The sequence below is a fragment of the Notothenia rossii genome, assembly GCF_949606895.1.
Source record: "Notothenia rossii genome assembly, chromosome: 7".
NCBI lineage: Eukaryota > Metazoa > Chordata > Actinopteri > Perciformes > Nototheniidae > Notothenia > Notothenia rossii.
In genome coordinates, this window is record NC_136905.1 from 1,463,282 (window position 1) to 1,487,710 (window position 24,429).

The following is a 24,429-nucleotide window of genomic DNA, read 5'->3' on the forward strand; positions in this document are numbered from 1 at the left end:
TGAAGTGTCGCTCCTCTGTTTTCATTGAAACAGCTCCTTATATCCGTTAGCGCAGCTAGCTAGCACCAAATGCTAACAACAACCACAATACACGTAAGGTCTCTCTCTCGCGCCACACATACACACACCCTCCCGGTCCTCCCAATGGCCGGCTGGTGCCTGCCGGTGAGCGTGGAAGTGTGGTCTGCCGCAAGCGGGCGGCAGGAGCGGGGCTGTCAGCATCAGCTTGTAGATGGTATTTTAAATTCGATGCGCTCTGAAACTACGGGGCGGCCGAGGACAAAAAATACACATGTGTTAATCGCGTTAAAATAAAGGGTGGCGATAATATTTTTTTGCAGCCCTAATATATACATAAAGTTCAAGGTGTGGTGGATTGTGATTGTTCATTGGGGTTATTTAAAGTCCATTTAGTGTCCGTATTTCAAAGGGGAATAAGCTGTTTTTGAAGCGGGCGGTTTTGGTGGGTGGACAGTGACGGCAGAAGTTGGAAGACATGGTGAGCTGGGTGGGAGGGCGTCAGAAATGATTTTCCTTGCCCTTGTGACAGCTCGTTGGTGGTGAAGTAATTCGAGTGATGGAAGGCGACTGCAGGTGAGTTTTGATGCTTTATTGACAATACGTTGAAGTTTATTTCGGGAGAGGTTGTCTGAACTCCTGTACCAGACTGTGATGGATGATGTGAGGATGCTTTGGATGATGGATGTGTAGAACTGGATTAGGAGATGTTTCCTCACTCTGTATTTCTTGAGCTGCCGCAGAAAGAATAGCCTTTGGTTGGCTTTTTTGTAGATGTGGTCTGTGTTGGTCTTCCATTTGAGGTTATTGCTTATGTGAGTGCCAACAAATTTGAGTGATTCTGTGGTGGAAATGAGTTTGCCGGAGATAGATAGAGGTGATTTGGGCTGTGGCTTTCGCCTGAAGTCGATGATTATTTCTTGGGTTTTTGCTGTGTTAAGTAGGAGGTTGTTTTCTGAGCACCAGGTGACTGCTTGATGGATCTGAGTGAGGTATTGTGTTTCATTATTATTTGAGATGAGTCCTGTTATTGTTGTGTCATCTGCGTATTTATATATGTTGACTGTGGGGTGCTGAGATGTGAGTTGGTTTGTGTAGAGTGAGAATAACCAGGGGGATAGGACACAGCCTTGTGGAGCTCCTATACTGAGGTGCAGAGGGAGAGATGTGGAGTTGTTCATTTTGACCCGTTGTTGTCTGTTCCAGAGGAAGCTGTGGATCCAGGGACAGATGCAGGGGTCAGTGTTCATGTCCATTAGTTTATTGAAGAGTTTGTCCGGGTTGATGGTGTTGAAAGCGGAGCTGAAGTCCAGGAACAAAATGCGGGCGTAGGTGTTGGGGGATTCCAGGTGTTGTCGAGTGTGATGGATTGCCAGGTTGACAGCGTCATCCACAGATCTGTTGGTTCTCTAAGCAAATTGATATGGGTCCATGAGGGTGGAGGTGCTGGTTTTAAGGTGCCTGAGAATGATGCGCTCAAATGATTTCATCGCCAGAGATGTGAGGGCTATGGGTCTGTAGTCATTGAGGCAGGATATTTTATTAGACTTGGGTACAGGGATGATAGTGGATTCCTTAAAACAGTGAGGAACTGAACACTGGCAGAGGAAGGAGTTGAAGATGTTGGTGAAAACAGGGGCCAGTTCTGCAGCACAGTGATGGAGTGCCGCAGGGCTGATGTTGTCTGGGCCTGCCGCCTTGTTTCTCTCCCGCAGAAGCACGGTAAGCCTCCTTGAGTGGAGTCTAGCAGTGGTCGAGTGTGTTGTTTCCTCTGCTGGGGCAGGTAACTTGCTGGTGGTAGTTGGGAAGCTCCGTGGACAGATTGGTGTGGTTGAAGTTGCCTAACACAATTATTGCTGCGTCTGGATGTGCTTTTTCCACGGAGGAGATGTGGCTGGCAAGATCGCTCATGGTGGTGTTAGCGTTAGCCTCAGGTGGAATGTAAACACCGATTATGATTATCGATGCAAACTCTCTGGGAAGGTAGGTGGCTCTGCATTTGACAGTTAGATGCTCCAGAAGTGGGGAACATTCATGGCTTAGCAAGGTGGAGTTTGTGCACCAGCGATGGTTGACCATAATGCATATTCCACCACCTTTAGATTTGTGTGTTAGTTCCGCTGACCTGTCGGCTCGGTGGAGTGTGTATCCTGCGAGTGATACTGCTTGGTCGGGAATCGAATGATCCAGCCAGGTTTCAGTCAGGAAGATGGCGGAGCAGTCACCGTAGGTTTTGTTTGACTGGATCAGGAGGTGAAGTTCATCCATCTTGTGCCTGAGAGATCTTACATTTGACAGCAGAAGGGCAGGGAGTGGGGGTCGGTATGGGCGCCTCTTGAACCGCGATAGGACACCGGAGCGCCTGCTCCCTTTGCCGGTTTGCTGCCATGGCATTGGGAGGCCAGGTGAAAAAGACGTTGATGACTCCAAAACTGCATGTTGGTTGTGTCTGAAGTTTAGTAGATCCCAGCGGCTGTATTGGATAACACATGAAACTTTACACACATATAGGGCAGACAAAAGTACGACAGACATAAACATAGCTTGCACTGGGGCGAGCCTCACGGCCGCCATGTTGACTGATGGGTCAATCCTTGTCTTAATGCAAACGTTTTGTAAAGTGATGCTTGACCAACAACGTGTTGTTGGGCTGTGTGCTCTCTGCAGGACGGTGTCTGTACTCAAAGATTAGGGATTGTGTGTAAGATTAGCAGCAAAATAGATTTTTTTGCATTATTAGATTTTGCACAAAATCAGATTGAACATAAAAGTTACATATTAGTCATTCGGGACAAAAAGGTCCACTTCCAAAAACTGCTCAAACATGACAACAGATTAATATTTTTTAAAACTTTTTGGGGTTAAATCTTTCAATAAACTTCAGTCTTGATCAAAAATACCAAATGTTAAATTATGTTCAGGATTTTAACCCTTGAACTGCCAGTTTGAAAACATGAATTTGCGTTTTCTATGAAAAACATGCACAAAAAGGCAGTTATTTTCCATATAATGAATGTTGGGGGGGGTCAGCTTTTTTTTTATCACAGTTTTGGATATGTCAAAGATTAGCAACAACATTTATTTTGGTGGATTATTAGTTTTTGCACAGAATCAGGTTAAACAAAAAAATCAAACATTAGCCGTGTCCCATCCACTCCCATTATAACCACATATTTTGATCTCTCCGCCATACAGATATAAAATCATAAATTTTGTAATGTCAGGGTTTTATATTGGAGGGAAATATTTCAATTTGTCCTTTTTATTCTATATCACCAGATGTGACATTTTACCATTGAATTACATGCTTGTCATTTCTTGGTTTCTTTGCCTGTTGTATAATGGGGCCCTGACAGCCATTGGAATACATGTATGCAACTAATGTGTGTGTGTGTGTGTGTGTGTGTGTGTGTGTGTGTGTGTGTGTGTGTGTGTGTGTGTGTGTGTGTATGTGTGTGTGTGTGTGTGTGTGTGTGTGTGTGTGTACAGAGACAACAATATACAGTAGATTTGGTTTACAGCAAGTCGCAGTTTTCGCCTCATATCTTTCTTTCTCTCTCTCTTTTTCTCTCACTCCCTCATTCCCAAACTCATACACACTCGTACATATTAAACCTCCTTATACCTTGTGTGTGTGTGAGTGATTGTGTTTGAGAATGAGACAGGAGTAAGTGTGCTCTCATGGCGTTTTGTTTTTCATGTGTGCTGTTTCATGTTTCTCTGAGGTAAACAGATGTATGATCTTGACCCAGCTGGACCTCCATGTTTTGAATTGTTTGGAACTTCAAAGTCCTTTGATAATGTCTCTTTAGCAAACAGACATACACAGCCATACATACACTCCTTGAAGTAAATAAAAACACCTGGCTGCAAAGATAAAGGTTCAAATATGTGTAGTTTAGCTGAATGGTCATTTCATTCCTGTGATATGCAACAAGCAGTAAGATGAAGAGGAGCTTCTCTCTGTGGGATAAGAGGTCTCATGCAGCCCGTAACTTCAGCTGCAGGACTCATCCTCTGAAACAGAAACACCCTGAGAAGGAGAATCTGGTGTGGATCTGAACTGTGCTTGAAAGGAGTCAGCACAAGCATAAAACACCTTTTTGCCAAACATGAGAAGGAGAATCTGATGTGGAGTTTGTGGTGGAGTCTGATCCTTCTTCGTCCGACCCTTCCCCTGAAAGTGGAGAGGACACAGAGGATCCCATCCCGTAGCTTCGCTACATGCCTCTGCACTATCCTATCCCGAGGATCGTGTCCATCATGGCAGTGGGTGGATATCAAAACATTTTCAAATCTGGTTTCCCTCTCATGAGGAAAAGCCGCGCTACATTCCTCCTGCCAGAGGTTTGGTTTCAGGGCCCACGCGTATATAGAATAAAAAGGACAAATTGAACTATTTCCCTCCAATATAAAACCCTGACATTACAAAATGCATGATTTTATACCGGTATGGCTGAGAGATCAAAATATGTGGTTATAATGGGAGTGGCTAATTTGTGAGTTTTTTTGTTTAATCTGATTCTGTGCAAAAACTAATAATCCACCAAAATAAATGTTGTTGCTAATCTTTGACATATCCAAGACTGTGATAAAAAAAAGCCGACCCCCCCAACATTCATTATATGGAAAATAACTGCCTTTTTGTGCATGTTTTTCATAGAAAACGCAAATTCCTGTTTTCAAACTGGCAGTTCAAGGGTTAAAATTCTGAACATAATTTAACATTTGGTATTTTTGATCAGGACTGAAGTTGATTGAAAGATTTAACCCCAAAAAGTTTAAAAAAATATTAATCTGTTGTCATTTTAGAGTAGTTTTTAGAAGTGGATATTTTTGTCCCGAATGACTAATATGTAACTTTTTTGTTCAATCTGATTTTGTGCAAAAACTAATAATGCAAAAAAATCAATTTCGCTGCTAATCTTTGACATATCCAAGACTGTTATAAAAAAAAAGAGCCAGTCACCAGATATGTATTTTTTGGAAAATAACACATTTTCTCTGTTTTCATCATGAAAAAAACCAGCGGTTTCATGTTTTCAAAATGGCATTTAAATAGTTAAAATCCTGAAAATGATTACATTTTTGGTATTTTCTATTAGGGCGGAAGTTGCTTTAAAGATTGAACCCAAAAAAGTTGTGAAAAAAACCTTTTAATATAATGTTTTTATCAAAGTATTTTGCAGTGGACATTTTTGTCTCGAATGACTAATTTGCGTAGTCGATTTGTTACAGAGGGGATTAAAGACCGATTTGAAAAAAAATAGATCGAGAAAATAGCCTTGTTACCAAACGGCCTGATTTTTTGTAACAAGGCTATTTTCTCGATCTAATTTTTTAACACAACCAAAGTTATTGCAAAATGAAAAGTGAAAAATGACCCATATGGACAAAAACGTCCACAGTGATACCGGAGGGTTAAACCAATTATTTACCTTTGTCTTTGTCCCGTTTCTCCTCCTCTTTGCTTTTGTTTCTTCCCTGGGCTCCAGATAGCTTTGTTAGTTTCCACACGGGGATGGCTAATTATCTTCAGGTAGTTAGCGTCTTTTTTTCCCCGAGGCACGGCAGGTCAAGTGTCAGTTCAGAAACTCCACAAGTGGTGATAGGATGATATGGTGATACACACTCTTCTACAGTAGGTGGCGGTATGCACCTTAAAGCTGTTTGCAGTCCGCCAAAAACCGAGAGAAGAAGAAGAAGAAGAAGAAGAAGAAGAACTTTGATCCATGTGGCGTCTCGTCGCTACGGTTCTCTCTCTCTGTGTGTTCCTGAGAAAGTGTGTGTGAGCTCCAGCACTACTGATCCATCATCTCTGTGTCTGGATAAACCTCTGAATGGACTGTGTGCTCTCTTTTCTGGAGCGTTTACCTCGGACTATAGGAGCTAGCTTAGCATGCTAGCTGGAAACACGTTAGCAACACTAGTCAGATTGAGAGTTTGACGGAGAGAGAAACGGTGTGTTTAACGGAGTCTGCAGGAAAAGGTGATCTAGGAAACATGAGTAAAGTCCAAATGCTGCTGTCGTTGAAGAAGCAGCGACTCACTGCTGCTACTGAAGAGATATTTGCTCTGTTTGAACAAACAATAGCAGAGCTCGAGGAGGAGCTGTCTCTTTCCAAAGAGGAGAACAAGAGACTCCAGAAACTACTGGACGCTGTTTTACAGCCTCAGCTTCGGATCCACAGAGCAGGTCTGTTCCCTTTACCCTTAATTAACACTTTACACTCTTCAGTAGCACTTTATTATCACATTAATAACACTTTAGACCAGGGGTACTCAAAGACAAATCTTAAAGGTCCAAAAAAATGTTCAATGAGACAAAGGTCCGTTTATTACGGTCATTCAAACTTTTAAACAATTGCAACAAGATTCTTAACACGAGGTTGCAAAAACAAAAGTAATCTGTATGCAGTTTTCATTGTTATTGTGTCTGTGCTTGATCCCTCAGGATTTTATCGATACCGGTACTGCTTATCGGTATCGGTATTTTTCGATACTCTTATCGATACTTTTCAATAATTTGGTGCTCAAAATTATAGACATGAAAACAAGATGTGAAGATTAAACAGTAATTCTATTGTAATTGCAGAAATAACTGTATAACTTATACACTAGCTTCTCAGAAGCAGACACAAATAAATAATAACTTAAAGGGGCCTGGTTCGCCCTATCATGCTTTTTGGGGTTTTCCCTCAGACAGAGGATGAAAAGAGGTATTTTTTTAACATTTGTAAATCATTTACATCTTCATCCAGACATTTCAAACTGACAACCCAGCTCGACAAGAGATTGTTAAAACATTGTCCTACAGTGACATCCTGCAAAACTGTGATATGAAGAAATTGGTCAAAAGGCTAAGATGGCAAAAAGATAAAGGCGAGTACGTATATTATTCTGGATTGTACTTTTAAATCATCACAAAATAAATGATGTGCTGAACTGAAACACGTCAACATGTGTCTGAAGGTTTAAACATAGAACAACGTATTTGAGCTTAAAATATGTCAATTCCTAGTAAACGACCAACAATTGCTGAACCATACATTGAAACGTTGACCTTTAAATGCAGTTTTCCAATTCACAATGACATCTGTAAGTTTAACTGGTTTATAAAGTATTCAATGAAAGGCCAAATTATTATAGGTGTAGGAGCTCACATTAATACACTGTCAGTGTTAATAAACAAAAAAAAGACAACACGATGTGCCTGCAAGATTGCACTCAGGTAAACAAAACATATTACCCGTTCGCAGCAGCTAACCTGCCTGCGAGCCTTCGCTCAGGCCACATTTACACACGGCGCGGCTGAAGCCCGCTAGCACTGCGTCATTTAAGTTGCTTGTGTCACCCCCTTTACAAGCAACTAATTGAGTACATAGATTGCACCTTGCACTATCGCCACTACATTTTTTTAAAGTGCACCCAGACCGTGGATCGCTTCGCTCTGTCCGCCATGCCTGCGGGAGTCTCACAACAATAATAAGAGCGCTGTTGAGAGACATGACGAGTGGCATTTACAGTGGCCAATCAGAGGGGTCTCAAACCGGATACATCACACGGGATGAGGGTTCCCAACCAACCAGAATTTTGACTCGTTGTGTTGCGGCGATATCTCGCAGATAACAGATAATACATATGAAAAGTATAATTTGCTCAGAGTCCAGAGACAGTTGTGGTTCGGTCCGGATACGGACCGGAGTCCGGACTTTGAGGATGCCTGCTTTAGACCCTTTATCAGCACTTGCTGCAGGTAGTAGATCCTGAAGTAAAAGTACACCACACTGTGAAAATACTCCATCACAAGTTAAAGTACTGCATTCACATCGTAAGTAAAATTATGTAAGTATTATTAGACACATGTACTTTATTATAATAATTAAAATATATTATGGAAGAGCAAACCTACCAAAATAAATATATTTATAAAAATACATACATTGAATAATATGCCATTTAATGTACTGATTTAAATAAAAACAAATACTTTGCAGAAATTCAAATTGCGGGAGAATAATTCATAAAGAAATCAATCAATAAATATTAGGGATGCTCACTCTCTACCGATCGATCGGGCTCTCTAAAAATGCCGATCGGATGACTTAAAATGATGACGTAAAATACATGACACTTTTCTCTGTGCGCGGCAAAACAAGCTCGCCAAAATGGCTTCACCAGTCTGGCAGTATTTTAAGGTGTCCGAAAAGGACAATAAAATAGCGGTATGCAACGTGTGTGAAGCAGAAATCCTGCAGCTCCACCCGCTGTGACGGACCGGTGAGCGGAGCACACACTAAGAGTTACACCTAACACACTTAGCTATTTTATCTACCTCTGGAACAAGCTGAATTAGGTATAAACAGTGTTCGAATTACCCATTTGCTTTCGGGGGAGCCCTATTTATTTATTTATTTTTTGGCAATCATATAGGCAGACCTGAAAGATGTATATGTTTCCTGCATTAACATGCATTAACATTGATTGCCAATAATCCTTGTATTATTTTAAGAATTGGTAACACCACACCATAAAGATTAATTTAAAAGCAAAACAATGGGGTGCAAACTATTTACATTGCAATTATAATTGTTTAATTCTTTGGATGTTATTTTCTTAATTTACAAAATAACAATGTAACTAGTTGATAAATAAAAAACGAACACTGAAGGCCTTCCAAAGACCAGGGGCGGATCTAGAACAATATTCATGGGGTGGCAAGAGGGTGGCACAAGATTTTGAGGGGTGGCATCCCCTGGCAGAAGTATATGGTGATTTAATCGCAGTTATATCAATCAATGTTAACTTGGAAAGCCACACTTTTTATATTTTAACTCAATAACATTAGGTGACATTATTGTGGCACATCAGTAAAGCCTTAAATAAAAATATATAAGGTAGCAGACAAAATGTAATGAATTTTAACTGAACAATAACTGAATGAGTTTGTCTCACTCTTAGACCAGCAGGGGTACCAAATCTATGCAGACTGCTGCAGTAAGTACTTTAATTAACTGTCTCATCAATGTTTGTCTGAATGAATATGATACTATTAACAATCATATAATTCCTATCAGCTGTCAATCACTGTTATGATTCACATATTCACTTATTATTGAAAAAACTATATTTTTTTGGAGGAGTTAATGATGAATGTTCCTCAAGATGCTTGCTCCTTCAAATTTGAAAGAATTAATTACTATCATATATCAAAATTCATAAGAATCAAAGGAACAGTTCAGCGCCCCACAACTTTACTGCAAACAGTTACAACCTTGACTTTACACCAGAAAGAACACGCATTGAAGAAGTGCATCAGTTAGGGTTAAAAACGTGTATCGTGCTAAAACACTTCTCTGCAGTTATTATCCAGTGGAAAGCCCTTACGTAGGCTTCTGCTGGCCTAGTTATATGAAAGTTACTTTTGTTTGGCTGGGCAGTGTAGTTTTAAATACCGTCTTCTTTGACTTTCCCAGTACTTAAAACTGTTATCTCAAAGAAAAAATATGTATACACATATTAAGACCCAAAGCTTTAGTGCGTTTTGATTCAATGCTGAGTACAGCCAAACTTGACAGTCTATTCTCTGTCATTGTAGACGGCAAATACCTCATTCCTTCCGTCTACTTACTTGGGTCCGATCCGAATCATAAACCCTCCTTATGCTTCTCGTTTTGCACCGTCCCGTTCAAATGGAATCATATTTCCACGCTCGCGCCAGAGCCGGGGCAGGGGTTACAAGACTCGCGTCTTGTGCTGCATTCACTGGCACTCGGACATTAAAGATTTTCTCTCATAAATGTCCGATGAGCCACAACTTTTATTTCAAAAACAAAGCTGCCAACTGGGGTGGCAGCTGGGGTGGCAAGGCTATTTTTAGGGTGGCAGTTGCCACCCCATGTCACCCCGGTAGATCCGCCCCTGCCAAAGACACAAGCAAAATATGTTATAAGACTTCTTTATTGTCAGTTTATTCTTTTAAATTGAGAATAGAGAACACTGATAACTAATGTTGGTGCACATTTATATAAGTTTGATTATGATCAGGAATATCCCATCTGTACTTTGCAGTCCTGTCCCAAGTACAAGTTAAGCAGCTATTAATCAACGTCTACATTTAGTACATTTAGTTTGCTACCGTCGACAGACTAACTAACCCCCCAGTGAATTTCTATCCACCAGGGCGTGCAATGATTTTGCCTTCTTCACTGACAAAATTCAGAAACTCTGAAAAGCAGTCAGTGCCTCTGCATCAGGTCCAGCAAATGTGTTGTCCCTATGTCCACCTAATATCAATACAAACACCATGACACAATTCCATCAGATTAATGATAAAAACCTGGAGGAAATTATTCAACTTCTGAAATCCTCCTCCTGCTGCCTTGATATTATTCCAACAGGATTTTTGAAATATGTTTTGCCTTGCATGGCCTCAGATCTACTTCATATAGTAAACAAATCTCTTCACTCAGGTATTTTTCCACAGGCCCTGAAAACTGCAGTCATTAAACTGCTCTTAAAAAAGAATAATCTAGACGCTTCAGTGATGAACAATTACAGGCCCATATCAAACCTCCCATTTCTAGGTAAAATCATTGAAAAAGTAGTTTTTCAACAGCTGAGTAACTTCTTGCATTTAAATAACTGTTTCGATGTGTTCCAGTCAGGCTTTCGTCCAAACCACAGCACTGAGACTGCTCTTGTAAAGATCTTCAATGACATCCACTTAAACACAGACAGTGGCATAACTTCAGTGTTAGTATTATTAGATCTCAGTGCTGCGTTTGACACTGTTGACCACAACATAATACTAGACCGACTGGAAAACTGGGTGGGACATTTTCGGCAACAGTTCTACATTGGTTTGAATCCTACTTAAAGAGCATCTTGCAGGTTTTTTTTTTTTCTACATTTATGCTTAAACTTGCTTGAAAAAAAAAAAAAAAAAAAAGTGAATGTCGGATTTGATATGTTTTACGAGACATAAGGGCAGGAATTCAGAGGGAAAGGAGCAAATGGAGCGAGCTTAAGTTTCACTTTCGATTGCATGATATAGCCCAGCGCAACACCTCCGTCAAGCATGTTGCCACTTGTTTGTACCATTTTCAGGCGATTTGTAATCTGTTCTAGAAAAACGATGTGTTTTTTAGGATTTCAAGAAGCATATAGAACAAACAATGGATGTATTTTATGAACATTTATCCATGCTGAAAGTAGATTTAGATGTGTTAGGAGTGAGATACAGATTATTATTTAATATATGCATCTGATGAAGCATTGCAGGAAGTCTGTTGATGATCAGAGGCTGTTGTTGGGGCTGCATAAACGTTTTTTTATTTTTGTTTTGTAGGCAGACCATGCAGGCCTCAGAGAGTTAAACTTGGGCCTGCGACCATAGTTTTATGGTATTTTGTTTTGAAAATCCACAGCAGAGGTTTGTCGTACTACATGCGGTGTATTTTGCATATCTCTCAGTAGCCAACAATCTGTAAGTCTGTTGGCTCGGACATAAACTCGTGTTTAAAATAATACTACATAATAAATGTAGTCTACATTTCATAATAAGAGGTGTAAAACCTGAGGATTTTAAATCGCATTTGAACTAAATGCTTATACAATCTGTAGTTGTATTTGTATTGTTGATTTAATGTGTAAACGAGGCGATATAGAGAAGGTTAAGCTGTCATTATTAGGCTGTAATTTGTTATATACTGTTGGAATGGGTAAGCAGGCCTATTGTTTTTGGATATTTGTGGAGTCAGGTGGTCCATGAATGTTTTTAATTGGTTAAGTGGTCCTTGGTATGAAAAAGTTTGAGAAACACTGCGCTAGTGGATTGTCAAAGGGGGAGCCTCGTTGCGGGGAAATTATACAGATGGCTACTCCGCCCCTGAAAATATCTATGCAAATATTATTATTAATAATTGTTATTTATTTTTTTTAATTAATCTTTTTTTAATACATTTTTTATTTTTTTATTTTCCATTTTAATTTTGTAATCATCTCGCGACCCCCGCTCTGGGTCTCGCGACCCCCACTTTGGGAACCCCTGAGATAATGAAAAACAACAAAATAAGTTACCATAGCTATGCAGATGACACTCAAATTTACGTAACAATTTCACCAGGAGACTATGCTCCAATTCAAACACTGAGTAAGTGCATTGAACAAATCAATGACTGGATGTGTCAGAACTTTCTCCAATTAAACAAAGATTAAACTGAGGTAATGGTTTTTGGAGCCCAGGCAGAACGTATAAAAGTTAGCGCTGAGCTTCAGTCTGCAATGTTCAAAACAACAGAGCCAGAAATCTAGGTGTAGTCATGGACTCTGACCTGAGTTTCAACAGTCACATTAAAGCAGTTACTAAATCAGCCTACTATCACCTAAAGAACATATCTAGGATTAAAAGACTAATGTCACAGCAGGATTTGGAAAAACTTGTCCATGCTTTTATCTTCAGTAGACTGGACCACTGTAATGGTGTCTTCACAGGTCTCACTAAAAAATCTATTAGAAAGCTTCAGCTGATTCAGAACGCTGCTGCTCGAGTCCTCACTGACACTAAGAAAGAGGATCACATCACTCCTGTTCTGAAGTCTTTACACTGGCTTCCTGTGTGTCGAAGAATAGATTTCAAAATACTGCTGCTGTTTTTAAAGCACTGAATGGTTTAGGCCCAAAATACATTTCTGACCTCCTGCTAAATGATGAACCATCCAGATCTCTCAGGTCTTCAGGGACTGGTCAGCTTTCTGTCCCCAGAGTCAGAACTAAACATGGTAAATCAGCGTTTAGTTATTATGCTCCAAATATCTGGAACAAACTCCCAGAAACCTGCAGGTCCGCTGCAACTCTTACTACTTTTAAATCCAGGCTGAAGACTTTTCTTTTTGTCGCTGCTTTTAATTGAACTATTCATATCTTAAACTGCACTGTAACTTTTATCCATGTGTTTTTTCTTTTATTTGATTTTCTTTTTAATGACTGATTTTAAATGCCATTTTCTTAATGTCTTTCATTTTTTGTAAAGCACTTTGAATTGCCTTGTGTTGAAAAGTGCTATATAAATTAGGGATGCACCGAATATTCGGCCACCGAAAATTATCGTCCGAAAACGGTTAAAAAGGCACTTACGGCCGAAAGGGTTTTAGCACCGAAGAAATATCACCAAATGTCCGAGAACAGGGTTACGTTGATCATACTCCGCATATTTGTCCGGGTGTTTTGATTTCAAGTGGTGGAGTAATCCCGAAGTGGTGAAAGTCTTTGCAGTTAAACCCCCACGAGAAATGTCAGCTGAACACGTTTTACAAATCGCAATCCGCGCCTCTTTCTCTGATATTGTGAAATATCTCAATGTGGCAGACATGTTGGCTGTGAGCCAGCTGCGAGCATGGTCGCGCGCCGTGCTTGTTGCCGCGTTTTGATTACATCATCACAACAACACGTTAGGTTACCAAACTTATAGGTGCATTTGTTGTTGTTGAAGGCCTGGCTGTTAGTCTTTATTTACACTATTTTGTTGTAGGCCTACTGGCCTAGATGTTTATTTTAAAGCACCTTGGCTTTGTTCTGAATGCACTTTGTTGAAGTTATCCTACAGAGAAAAGAAAATGCACTTGACTTGGAATGAATGTACTGTATGCATTCAAAAGTGCTGAATAAATGTTTTATGGACCCATAATAGTGATTATTATTTAAGTTAAGTTTTGCCATAATCATGTCTTTTTCCATAATCAGGTAGCTGAACAATACTGGTAAAAAATGTATACATTATATATATATATATATATATATATATATATATATATATATATATATATATATATATATATATATATATTTATTTCTATTAATCATTTTCGGCCTTTCGGTTTTCGGCCAACTCTTTCCTATTTTCGGTATCGGCTTCGGCCAAGAATTTCCCATTCGGTGCACCCCTAATATAAATAAACTTGCCTTGCCTTACATATTGTTTATTATCATTTGTAGTCATGCATAGTACTGCCTTCCTGATTGCTTTATTTTTGAGACACCTATTCTGTAACTACCTGGGTTTTAAGAGAGTCAAATACCCTATGTGACTGTTCAGTAGTGGTGTCAACAATAATCGATTCGGCGATGCATCGCAATGCGGGGCATGCACGATTCAGCATCGATGCGGCAAAGTGCCATAATCGATTATGTTTTCTGGCCTCCAGTGGAAAGTTGTGGGGGCAATTGCTCTGTCGCTAGTTTGGAGTTTTAAACTACAACTCCAGTTTAAAACTGTGTTAAACTCCAAACTAGTGACAGAACAATTGCCCCGCGAAGTTTCAATTACTTCCGGCGGCATCATAACAACATTAATCAAGATGGCTGAGGCGGAGGGAGATGACCACGATAGACGGACCATTAAAAACGCACCCAAAGCGTGGAAAGCTGACATCTGGGCACATTTTGGATTCTACGAAGTAAATGGGAAACTAGACAAGACTTACGCGGTGTGTAAAACCTGCCACACTAAAATCAAGCACGTTGGCAACACAACTAACTTCACAAATCATGTTGATCGCTGGCATCCTGAGTTGGCTTCAAAAGCAACACAAAAAGTTGATATATCCCAGCCAAGAATTGACGAGTCGCTAGTGTCAACGTTGCCACACAACTCTGAGAGAGCAAAGAGGATCACACGATCGGTGGCATGTTTCATAGCGAAAGATCTACGACCCTATTCTGTGGTAGAAAATGTGGGGTTTCGCCACATGCTTAAAACACTTGAGCCCCGGTATAAGCTACCGACAAGAGCTACTTTCACGGATTCTGCGCTTCCCGCAATATACAAAGAAACCAAAGCAAAGGTAATGGAATCCATGTGTAAAGCCAGTCGTGTAGCCATTACAAGTGACGCCTGGACTTCAGTCGCAACAGAGTCCTATGTAACCATAACGGCACATTATATTAGCGAGGATTGGCAGATTGCATCACATGTGCTGCAGACGAGAGCAGTTTATGAGAGCCACACTGGTGCTCATATGGCGAGGCTACTCTTGGATGTTGTTGAGGAATGGCAGCTAACAGATAAAAGTGTTGTGCTGGTGACGGACAACGCCGCTAATATGATAAGTGCTGCTGAAATTGGGAAGTTCCCTCATGTTAAATGCTTCGCGCATACGTTGAACCTCGCTGCGCAGCGGGCGCTTAAGCTACCGACGGTCTCCAGGCTTCTGGGCAGAGTCCGACGCATCTCAGCATACTTCCACCGCAGCACAAAGGCAAAGCACCTGCTTGAAGAAAACCAGAGGGTTGTTCTTAAACTGACAAGTCCACTGAAACTAATAACTGATGTCGCCACAAGGTGGAATAGTGCTCACGATATGATGGAGAGGTTTTTGCAACTGCAAGCTGCAGTGCATGCCACACTGCTGTCGCCTGCCCTAAATGTAGATGAAAGTGACATCGTCACTCTCAGCAGAGCAGATCTGGCTAACATGGAGGAAGCAGTGAAGACATTAAAACCAGTGAAGGATGCCACTGTTTTTATGTCAGAGGAGAGCAGTCCTACAGTCAGCCTCATTGCACCAGTATATGCCCAACTCCTCCATAACATGTCAGACACTATTGGAGACCAACCACTGATCCGGGATGTGAAGAATGCCATCAAAACAGATCTCCTTAAGAGGTACAACAGTGGGGCAGAGAAGAAGATCCTTCATACATCCTCTGCCCTGGATCCTCGCTTTAAGGGGTTACCTTTCCTGACAGAAGAGGAGAGATTAGATGTCTACGCAGGAGTGACTTCAGAGGCTGCATCCCTGGAGGTAATTGAATTTCTACTTGTAAAACTTATGGAATATCTTTCAATTCAATTGTAATAACAATGTAATGTTAAATAAGCAGCTGCATAGTCAGTAAAATGTTAAGACTGAGAAAAATAGTTATCTGTTGTGATGTGAGCTGCAGCATTGGCTGAGAAAGTGCTGCTAACTGCTGTTTTTTGCTCTTATTTATTTTGTTCAAACACAGTATGAGAGGAGACGTAGGACAGAAGATGAAGCGCCTGGCAGAACAGGAAGTTCAGGAACCAATGAAGAGTTGCTGTCCGTGGATGACAATGTGTCTGACTTAGCAGGCCCCTCTGCCCCCAAAAGAAGAGCCTCGTCATCGCTGCTTGTGAGTTTGCTGGGAGCTGCTTTCAATGACATCAGTGAACCTGCAGGACAGAGTAAGACCGCCGATGCCAGTGCTGACGAGGAAATGGAATTGTACTGTAGATCTCCAGCTGCACCTCTCTCTGAGGATCCCTTGGACTGGTGGCATCGCCATAAGGGCACATTTCCTCTCCTCTCTAGGTTGGCAAAGAGATACTTGTGCATCCCAGGGACAAGTGTGTCAGCAGAGAGAGTATTCTCCACTGCAGGAGATATTATCACTGCAAAAAGAAGCGCTCTCAAACCGGACCATGTTGATCAGCTTGTGTTTTTGCACAAGAACCTTGAAATTCCCAAATGCTGAACAGTGAGAAGTTATGATGTAGGCTTAGGTCAAACTATATATTTCCTCACTCTGAAACGGATTGTTTATGATGGTGATGTTGAACTCAGATGGAAGAAGTTGTTTGCACAAATTTGGTAGTAGCCTAAGCCTACACACTTTATTTTTGGTTTACATTACAATATATTTCTCATCTTGATATTTTGTTGTATGCAGCTGATGTGATTGCCAGGTAGGATTCTCATCTCAGGTATATAATTGTTGTCATTGTCTTAAAGCTGCTAAGCTGTTGTTTTGTTGAAAAAAGTTGCACTTGACTTTACTACTTGAAAAAAGTTTCACAGTAATAAGTGGTTACTGTGTGTTGCACTGAGTATTTTTATTGCTGGGTGCCTGGGTGGTTGGTTGTTGTTACAATAGTGTGACTGATTACTGTTTGCACAGGAGTTCAGGAAGTGACCTGTTGTAGAGCGTCTATTTTATTGTGTGTAAAATAACTGCTGGACAATATTGGCTGTAATTGCTCTATTCAATTTCAAATGGTTCTAAAGCAGAGAGAAGAGAAACATTTCTTATTCAAAGCAGTGATTTATGTTTTCTTTTTTTTCAGGTTTGAAAATGCCATATCCAATACCCTGTACCATTTTTTATTATTATTTAATTTTATTTAATGACATTTATGTCAAAGATGCAGGAGAGTGATAATACACACATAGCAGCCAATAAAATCTATCCTATCTGACTGCTTGTATTGCCTCATGACTCACGAAAAAAGTCCCTTGTTGTGTGCAGTAGAATTGTGATGCATCGCAATGCATCGCAATGCATCGTAGAATCGAATCGAATCGAATCGTTACCTGGTGAATCGTAATCGAATTGAATTGTGAGGGCAGTGCCAATGCACACCCCTACTGTTCAGTCTCATAAAACATGCTCAATTTACTTTTTGAAAACACAAGCTCACAATAAAGTCAGATGGGAGATCTACAGAAGCAAAGTTTGATAGACAAAGATGCATTCCTATATTAAACAAACAGAAAGGAAAACGTTGTTGTTCCACGAGGCAGTTGTACAGTGTGCGAAAAAGTACACGTCCCACCGTCCGGGACGTGTTATTTACAATATCGGACAAGTAGATATTTCAATTGACTTGTCCGGCGGACAAGTGACGTTTTTCGCCCTGATTTATTGATAAATTCAGTTTACAGAAGGCAGAACTCATTCGCAAATTGTCAGTGTCCGCCATTGTTTGTTTAGAAATGTTAGTTTCGGTTCTGCTTGTCGATTCCTAAGGGAATGCATCTCGCCGCTTTCTGTACAGTTAGGGCGGGGCGGGGCAGCGCTGGAAGTGTAGCACAGTGGCAGGGTTGGGAAGCAAAACTCTGTTCCGAGTAGGAACAAATAACAATTGTCCGGTACCGGGATTAATAAGAGTTGTGGGGACAGGAGGCGAGGCCGAGCCCCGCGGACCACAGCTCTCTCTCTCTCTATTCTCCGGATCAGCTGTTCGCTGCATGGTGCAGCTCAGCGTCTCTCTCTCTTTCTACACACAGCGGATCCGCTGCCCGTTTAACAGCCTCATCTTTTTCAAACTTTCTTATGTTCTTTCTCTAATACGTAATGAAGGTTATTAAGCGTTTTAGCTCCTGTGTTGTTAATATTGACCGCCATTTCCTTTATGAAGTGAAGCAGCCTCCCTGTGTCCTCGCGCTGTCCTCACATCCCCGGACCCCCAGACTCGGAGGAGCACAGGGATGTCAGTATTGTTTATGAAGCAGGGTATAGAAAGTACATTATTGAAATGAAAATACTATTTATTTACTTTTACAAACAGTGAGCAGCTGGGCAGCTGCAGCATGTAATACACATGCGTAAGGACATGTGTAAGCGTGCAAGCGTCTTTGAGTTGTAGAAAAGCGCTAGGCCTTATTATTAGGCTACTAATAAGTAGCCTAATAATTAATTATGACTTATTATTATAAGCTATTATTATTAGCCTATTATCATTATATTTAAGGCCTAGCGCTTTTCTACATAGGCAGGTATCAGGCAGGTTGCAGTGTAACATCAGAGGAGACTGGGCCAATTGTACATTCTCAAACTGCACCACTTAGAACTAACTAAATAATGAAGAGATTATTTTTATATAATTGTATTCAATAACCATAAGAAATTAAACAGTATGAAGTGATTTGTAAATAGGAATACAGATTTGACTTAATGTTTTCATAAATATATTTTTCTCTCACTTTATCATGGGACTTATTTTTACCCTCTCAAAGAACCGAAAATAACCAGAATCGAAAAGCAGAACCGGAATCGTTCGAATCCAAACGATACCCAACCCTATGTGTGAAAATGTAAAATACGATGGCGAAGAAGAAGATTCCAGTGGCCCCAATTTTTGTCCATTCTGGACAAGTGAAAAATGTATTCGGACAAGTAAATTGCCAAACTCACTTGTCCATGGACAAGTACTCTCTAAAAACTTTTTCTCACACTGGTTGTAGCCATAGCAAATGGATTAACCTTCAACTACCTGCTGCCTGAAATCCCTGTGACATCACTGCAGATTTTTGTAACCAACTAGCTGTGTGGGACATTATCACAATACATATTTAAGTTAATTGACTTGGATTGTAAAGGTCTTTCGCTGTTACTAGCTTTGTCAACATGCTTTGGTGAAGGCCTGTTCTTTCAATATGATGGATATTATTAGACGTCCACAAGGACAACATAGGTTGTTTGTTTTACTGTAATTGCAATGCTAATACCAATTGAGCATAGTGGTAGCACTAACTGCTAACAAGGTTTTGATATTCAGAGTCTGGCTGTTAGTGCTTGCTAGCACGTTATGCTATGGGCTTGATTGTACATGCTAGTGTGATAAGGCCTATGGAAGATGCTAATGTTATTTAACTTCTAGATCCTTTCATTTTTTACTTACAGTGAAACTCAATATGTTTTTTGCATACTGTCTGCCAATCACTCTGTTTTTTAAATATTGAGTTAAAGTCACACATTTTAGAACATTGATACATTTCTTAAAGCTACTTTCCTAACAAACACATGCAGTTGTAGCAATCGCTACGAGAATGCACTCTGTGTGAGCTGCACAAGGCACTTTGCGGTAGATTCACGTCTCTGATGATCTGAAAAGCTAAATGATGTCAGAAATGTACACAGCTTTTTCTTGTGTTGAAAGAGATCAGCAGGTCAATGTTACTTGAGCTAGTTTATAGATGTATCATGGCATAGACAAATGTCTCCTATAACCCACAGCCTATGGCTGTTACTGGTGGGTTATAGCATCATTTTATATCTGAATTGTGCTCTGGTAGGAATTCACACCCAACATGTTAATAACAGTCCAAATTTTTTTTTTAACTCTATGGTTTTACACAGTTTTTATAACGTGAAATTCATATATTTAACAATTAAATCGTCAAATTAATACCAATGTAGCAATAAAGTGAAAGTCAAAATGTGTTAAGTAGTTTTGTTTTTTTACCATACTAGGATAGTCAATACCTGTGTTTTTCAGTTTATAAATGTAAAGTAGTGGTTAAATTAAGCAAAATTACAAAATATTCTTTCTTTACTCATATATTTTCTTGCAATTATGAATTTTTTTGAATGAGTATTAAAGTATTTGTTATGTATTTGATAGTGATCTATAGCCATAATAAAAGTATTTTTTAGTAAAATTACAGAAAATGCTGCCAATAGAAAATCATTTATTTTTACGGTTAGTTTTCGCATTTAAAAACTGCTAAAAAACTGATTAATAATGTGTTCCTTTTTTTTTTTTTTTTAAATACATGACACATTTCAATGAACCATTTATTCTTGTAAATTGATTATGATTTCCTGTAATTATGAAATACAGCAAAAAACTATAATTTTTTCTGGGTAAAAACTGTAAAAAAAAAGATGTTTACGGTGTGGTACTGTATATAAGAAACACACATATGTGAACATTTAGCAGGTTCCCTCATCTATAATCATTTATACAAGCGCAACTTTGAACATGGACAGCAGTAAAATGCAACATACAAAATAATCAAGAAACAACACAAATTAAACACTGATAGGGAACATTTTACTGCACCATCATTACTGTTACATAGGAAGGTGCCGTCAAATGTTCTGTTAATACTTGCATACTTTTACTTAAAGAAGGTTTGAATGCAGTATTTTAATTTGTAACAGAGCATTTTCATTCTATACTGTAGGCGTACTGTATCTGTGAACGATCCCAAATACAATTCATTGTTTACATTGTGGCTAGTGCTACGCTAGAAGAAAAAAACCTTTTACATTTTTAACTGGAAGTGGAAAGGGGCTGGGCTACATGAGGTGACTTGAGCCAACACAAATACACAATAGGTGGGACTAAGAAAGATAATGTGAAAATATAAAAACAAAGGCATTAATTAGGGCTGCAAAATGTCCCCCATTGTAATGGTGATGAGATTTTTAAATGCTAACACTTAACAGTTTGTTCTGACTGTGTTTCCTGTTTCCTGTAGATGTCCAGCAGCTGGTGGTGGTTAAAGAAGAGCTTCTCCCTGACCAGCAGGAGTGGAGCACCAGTCTGGACCAGGAGGACCCAGAGCCCCCCCCACACATTAAGCAGGAACAGGAGGGAGAGCAGCTTCAGGAGCTGGAGGAGGCTGATATCACCAAGTCCACTTTCACTCCTGACCCTGTGAAGAGTGAAGATGATGAAGAGAAACCTCAGTCCTCTCAGCCTCATCAAAGAGAAACTGAACACATGGAAACAGAAGCTGATGGAGATGACTGTCGAGGACCAGAACCAGCCAGGAACTCAGATCCAGAGAACAGTTTACAACCAAAGACTGAGGACCACACTGAAGACTCTTCTGAACCTGACACTGGGGACTCTTCTGAACATGAAACTGAAGACTCTTCTGAACATGACACTGAAGACAGTGCTGATTGGAAAGAGACCAGAGAACCTGCATCAGGCTCAAACTCACTGAAAAATAGACATGAATCTGTCAGTGATCCACAACGTAGTGCCGAAAAGAAACCATTCAGCTGCTCAGTCTGTGAGAAAGCTTTTTCACTGAGTGGAGGTTTAAATAAACACATGAAAATCCACACAGGAGAGAAACCATTCACCTGCTCAGTCTGTAAGACAGCTTTTTCACTGAGTAGATATTTAAAGAGACACATGAGAATCCACACAGGAGAGAAACCACACAGCTGCTCAGTCTGTAAGAAAGCTTTTTCACAGAGTATATATTTAAAGAGACACATGAGAGTCCACACAGGAGAGAAACCATTCACCTGTACAGTCTGTAAGAAAGCTTTTGCACATAGTGGAAGTTTAAAGATACACATGAGAATCCACACAGGAGAGAAACCATTCAGCTGTACCGTCTGTAAGAAAGCTTTTTCACATAGGGTAAGTTTAAAGGACCACATGATAATCCACACAGGAGAGATACGACACAGCTGCTCAGTCTGTAAGAAAGCTTTTCCACAGAGTGGACATTTAAAGACACACATGAGAATCCACACAGGAGAGAAACCATTCACCTGTATAGTCTGTAAGAAAGCTTTTTCACACAGTGGAAGTTTAAAGGACCACATGCTAATCCACACGAGATAGACCATTCAGCTGCTCAGTCTGTAAGAAAGGTTTTTCACAGAGTGGAAGTTTAAAGATACACATGAGAATCCACACAGGAGAGGAACAATAGATCTGCAAAGTTTTTGACAAAATATTTAAATTTAAAAAATACCAAGTGTGTTGGTAAGGGAATACATTTGTCTATTTTGTATCCTGATGCCGTTACTAGGGGTGCACCGAATGGGAAATTCTTGGCCGAAACCGATACCGAAAATAGGAAACAGTTGGCCGAATGCCAAAAGGCCGAAAATGAGTAATATATATATATTTGTTTTTTTTTGTTGTAGGCCTACAACAAAATAGTGTAAATAAAGACTAACAGCCAGGCCTTCAACAACAACAAATGCACCTATTAGTTTGGTAACCTAACGTGTTGTGATGATGTAATCAAAACGCGGCGGCAAGCGCGGCGTGCGACCATGCCTGCCGCTTGGAGATATTTAAAAATATCAGAGAGAGAGGCGCGGATTGCGATTTGTAAAACGTGTTCAGCTGACATTTCTCGAGGGGGTGTAACTGCAAAGACTTTCACCACTTCGGGATAACTCCACCACTTGAAATCAAAACACCCGGACAAATATGCGGAGTATGATCAACGTAACCCTGTTCTCTGACATTCGGTGATATTTTTTCGGTGCTAAAACCCTTTCGGCCGAAAGCCGAAATGGCCTTTTTAACCATTTTCGGCCGATAATTTTCGGTGGCCGAATATTCGGTGCATCCCTAGCCGTTACATGTAATACCTTACTCCCTAAGCCTGATTTCACCCACCTGCAACCGATTCACTAATAATCACAAATGTTCATTTCTTCGACCCCTTGACTCGACTATTTCTTGTTTAATAATCGTTACATCTCCTCACGACCAAGTTCCCGTGTCCTGCCTTTGACCTGCTGATCACCCACTGCTCATTTAAGGTGGACTCACCTTTACAAGGGACCAGCTAGTCTTAGTGTCTTAATGCAAACGTTTTGTAAAGTGATGCTAGACCAACAACATGCTGTGTGCTCTCTGCAGGACGGTGTCTGTACTCAAAGATTGTTTATCAAATCAGAGCTTCACTCTGTGTTTGCTGTCTATACAACACCAACAGAGCGATACGTCTTCTTTCCAGCAGATGGCATAAATGTTACATCATGCAGTTCAACTGTCATCCATATATTAGTGATTCAAAACAGCAATGTGTGAGATAAGGCTAGTAATTGACTATTTCAACAGAATGTGAAGAGGTTACAGTCTTGAGGCCATGTCCAATATGTTTGTGTTTTGTTTGATTAAATCTACTGAAATGAGCATTCAATGACTCAATTATTCTGAATTACTGTCATTACATCATGGGTTTGCATTGCAATATTAGAACGCATAAAACTTTATTTCTTCCAAGTTGCGGGTGTTCATTGTTTAGAAGTCCGCTGTGTTTCATCCAAGCTTCCACTGCGTGCTCCGATAATGCTGAAAGTATCTGTTGTATGCTTTACCTGCTCCAGTAACAAAGTGTAATTCACTGGACAGAGACAACAGATAGTGGATGGATCCAGAGGAGAACCAGAAGATAGTCCGCATAGAGCCTTCAGGTTCTGAAAATGATCAGGGACAGAGCTAGAAAAAAACTCCAAAAACCTGAATAGAGCTAGAAGATAGCAAAGCCAAGAAAGACCCAGACAGGAAGGAGCCAAAAGAGTTTGTATTTTTTAATATTCAAGCTCTTCTCTTAAGATATTAGAACTTCCTATCTCAACATGTATCCTTTTATGCATTAAAAAAACCTTACTTTTTTGCTACCAAGTATTGAGATTGTTTCACAGCTTTATCTTAAATATTTAAACGTTTGTCTTCACATATAGATTACATAGGATGAACAGCACGATCCACTCTGCTGGATTCTGCCCAAATCGGCTCCAAATGCATGCAAACATCTCGCTGTATCCATACTCCTGCAGTTGTATTGTTCTGGATTCATAGTGAAGTGTATTAGATGGTCTGCACTCTTATTGTTATGTATTAAATATAAAGTCAAATACCCATAAAGTCAGAAAATAAAAGAGTCTCACTTAAGGAAAAAGGTTCTGAACCAGTGAGAGTTCTTCATTTGCACATAAACATGGTCAAATATTTAAAGTTGTGACCAGATGGTGTCGCCCTAATCCGTGTATCTACGGTCCATTTGTTTTTCTTTATTACACAAGTTAGCGGAAGAGCGTCTGAGAGGCCTTTTTGTTTTTGTTGTTTTACCTTACTAAATGGTCTAATGGTCATTGGAGCGAGGGGCGGGG

General features: G+C 40.0%; 3 protein-coding genes across 3 annotated transcripts in view; 2 read left to right on the forward strand and 1 right to left on the reverse strand.

Moving 5' to 3' along the window:
- The window catches only part of LOC307013548 (uncharacterized protein), a gene marked incomplete at its 3' end in the record, with an annotated part of 315,140 nt that overhangs the window by 200,091 nt on the left and 90,620 nt on the right, over positions 1-24,429 (reverse strand). The gene's annotated exons all lie outside the window — the stretch shown is intronic.
- LOC307013153 (uncharacterized protein) lies at positions 5,738-23,449 on the forward strand. Its single transcript, XM_079640408.1, has 2 exons — positions 5,738-6,214; positions 21,027-23,449. The coding sequence occupies exons 1-2, from the start codon at positions 6,022-6,024 to the stop codon at positions 22,133-22,135; spliced, it is 1,302 nt and encodes a 433-aa protein (XP_079496534.1). The 5' UTR covers positions 5,738-6,021; the 3' UTR covers positions 22,136-23,449.
- On the forward strand, positions 14,118-17,236 carry LOC307013151 (E3 SUMO-protein ligase ZBED1-like). Its single transcript, XM_079640406.1, has 2 exons — positions 14,118-15,821; positions 16,027-17,236. Exons 1-2 carry the CDS (start codon positions 14,205-14,207, stop codon positions 16,513-16,515), a joined length of 2,106 nt encoding a protein of 701 aa, XP_079496532.1. The 5' UTR covers positions 14,118-14,204; the 3' UTR covers positions 16,516-17,236.

Excerpts from the sequence above, each read along its gene's own strand:
- LOC307013153 (XM_079640408.1), top strand. The coding sequence starts at position 6,022 with ATGAGTAAAGTCCAAATGCTGCTGTCGTTGAAGAAGCAGCGACTCACT. Across the intron at positions 6,215-21,026 it reads GCTTCGGATCCACAGAGCAG|ATGTCCAGCAGCTGGTGGTG; the intron begins GTCTGTTCCCTT and ends TGTTTCCTGTAG.
- LOC307013151 (XM_079640406.1), top strand. The coding sequence starts at position 14,205 with ATGTTTTCTGGCCTCCAGTGGAAAGTTGTGGGGGCAATTGCTCTGTCG. Across the intron at positions 15,822-16,026 it reads CAGAGGCTGCATCCCTGGAG|TATGAGAGGAGACGTAGGAC; the intron begins GTAATTGAATTT and ends GTTCAAACACAG.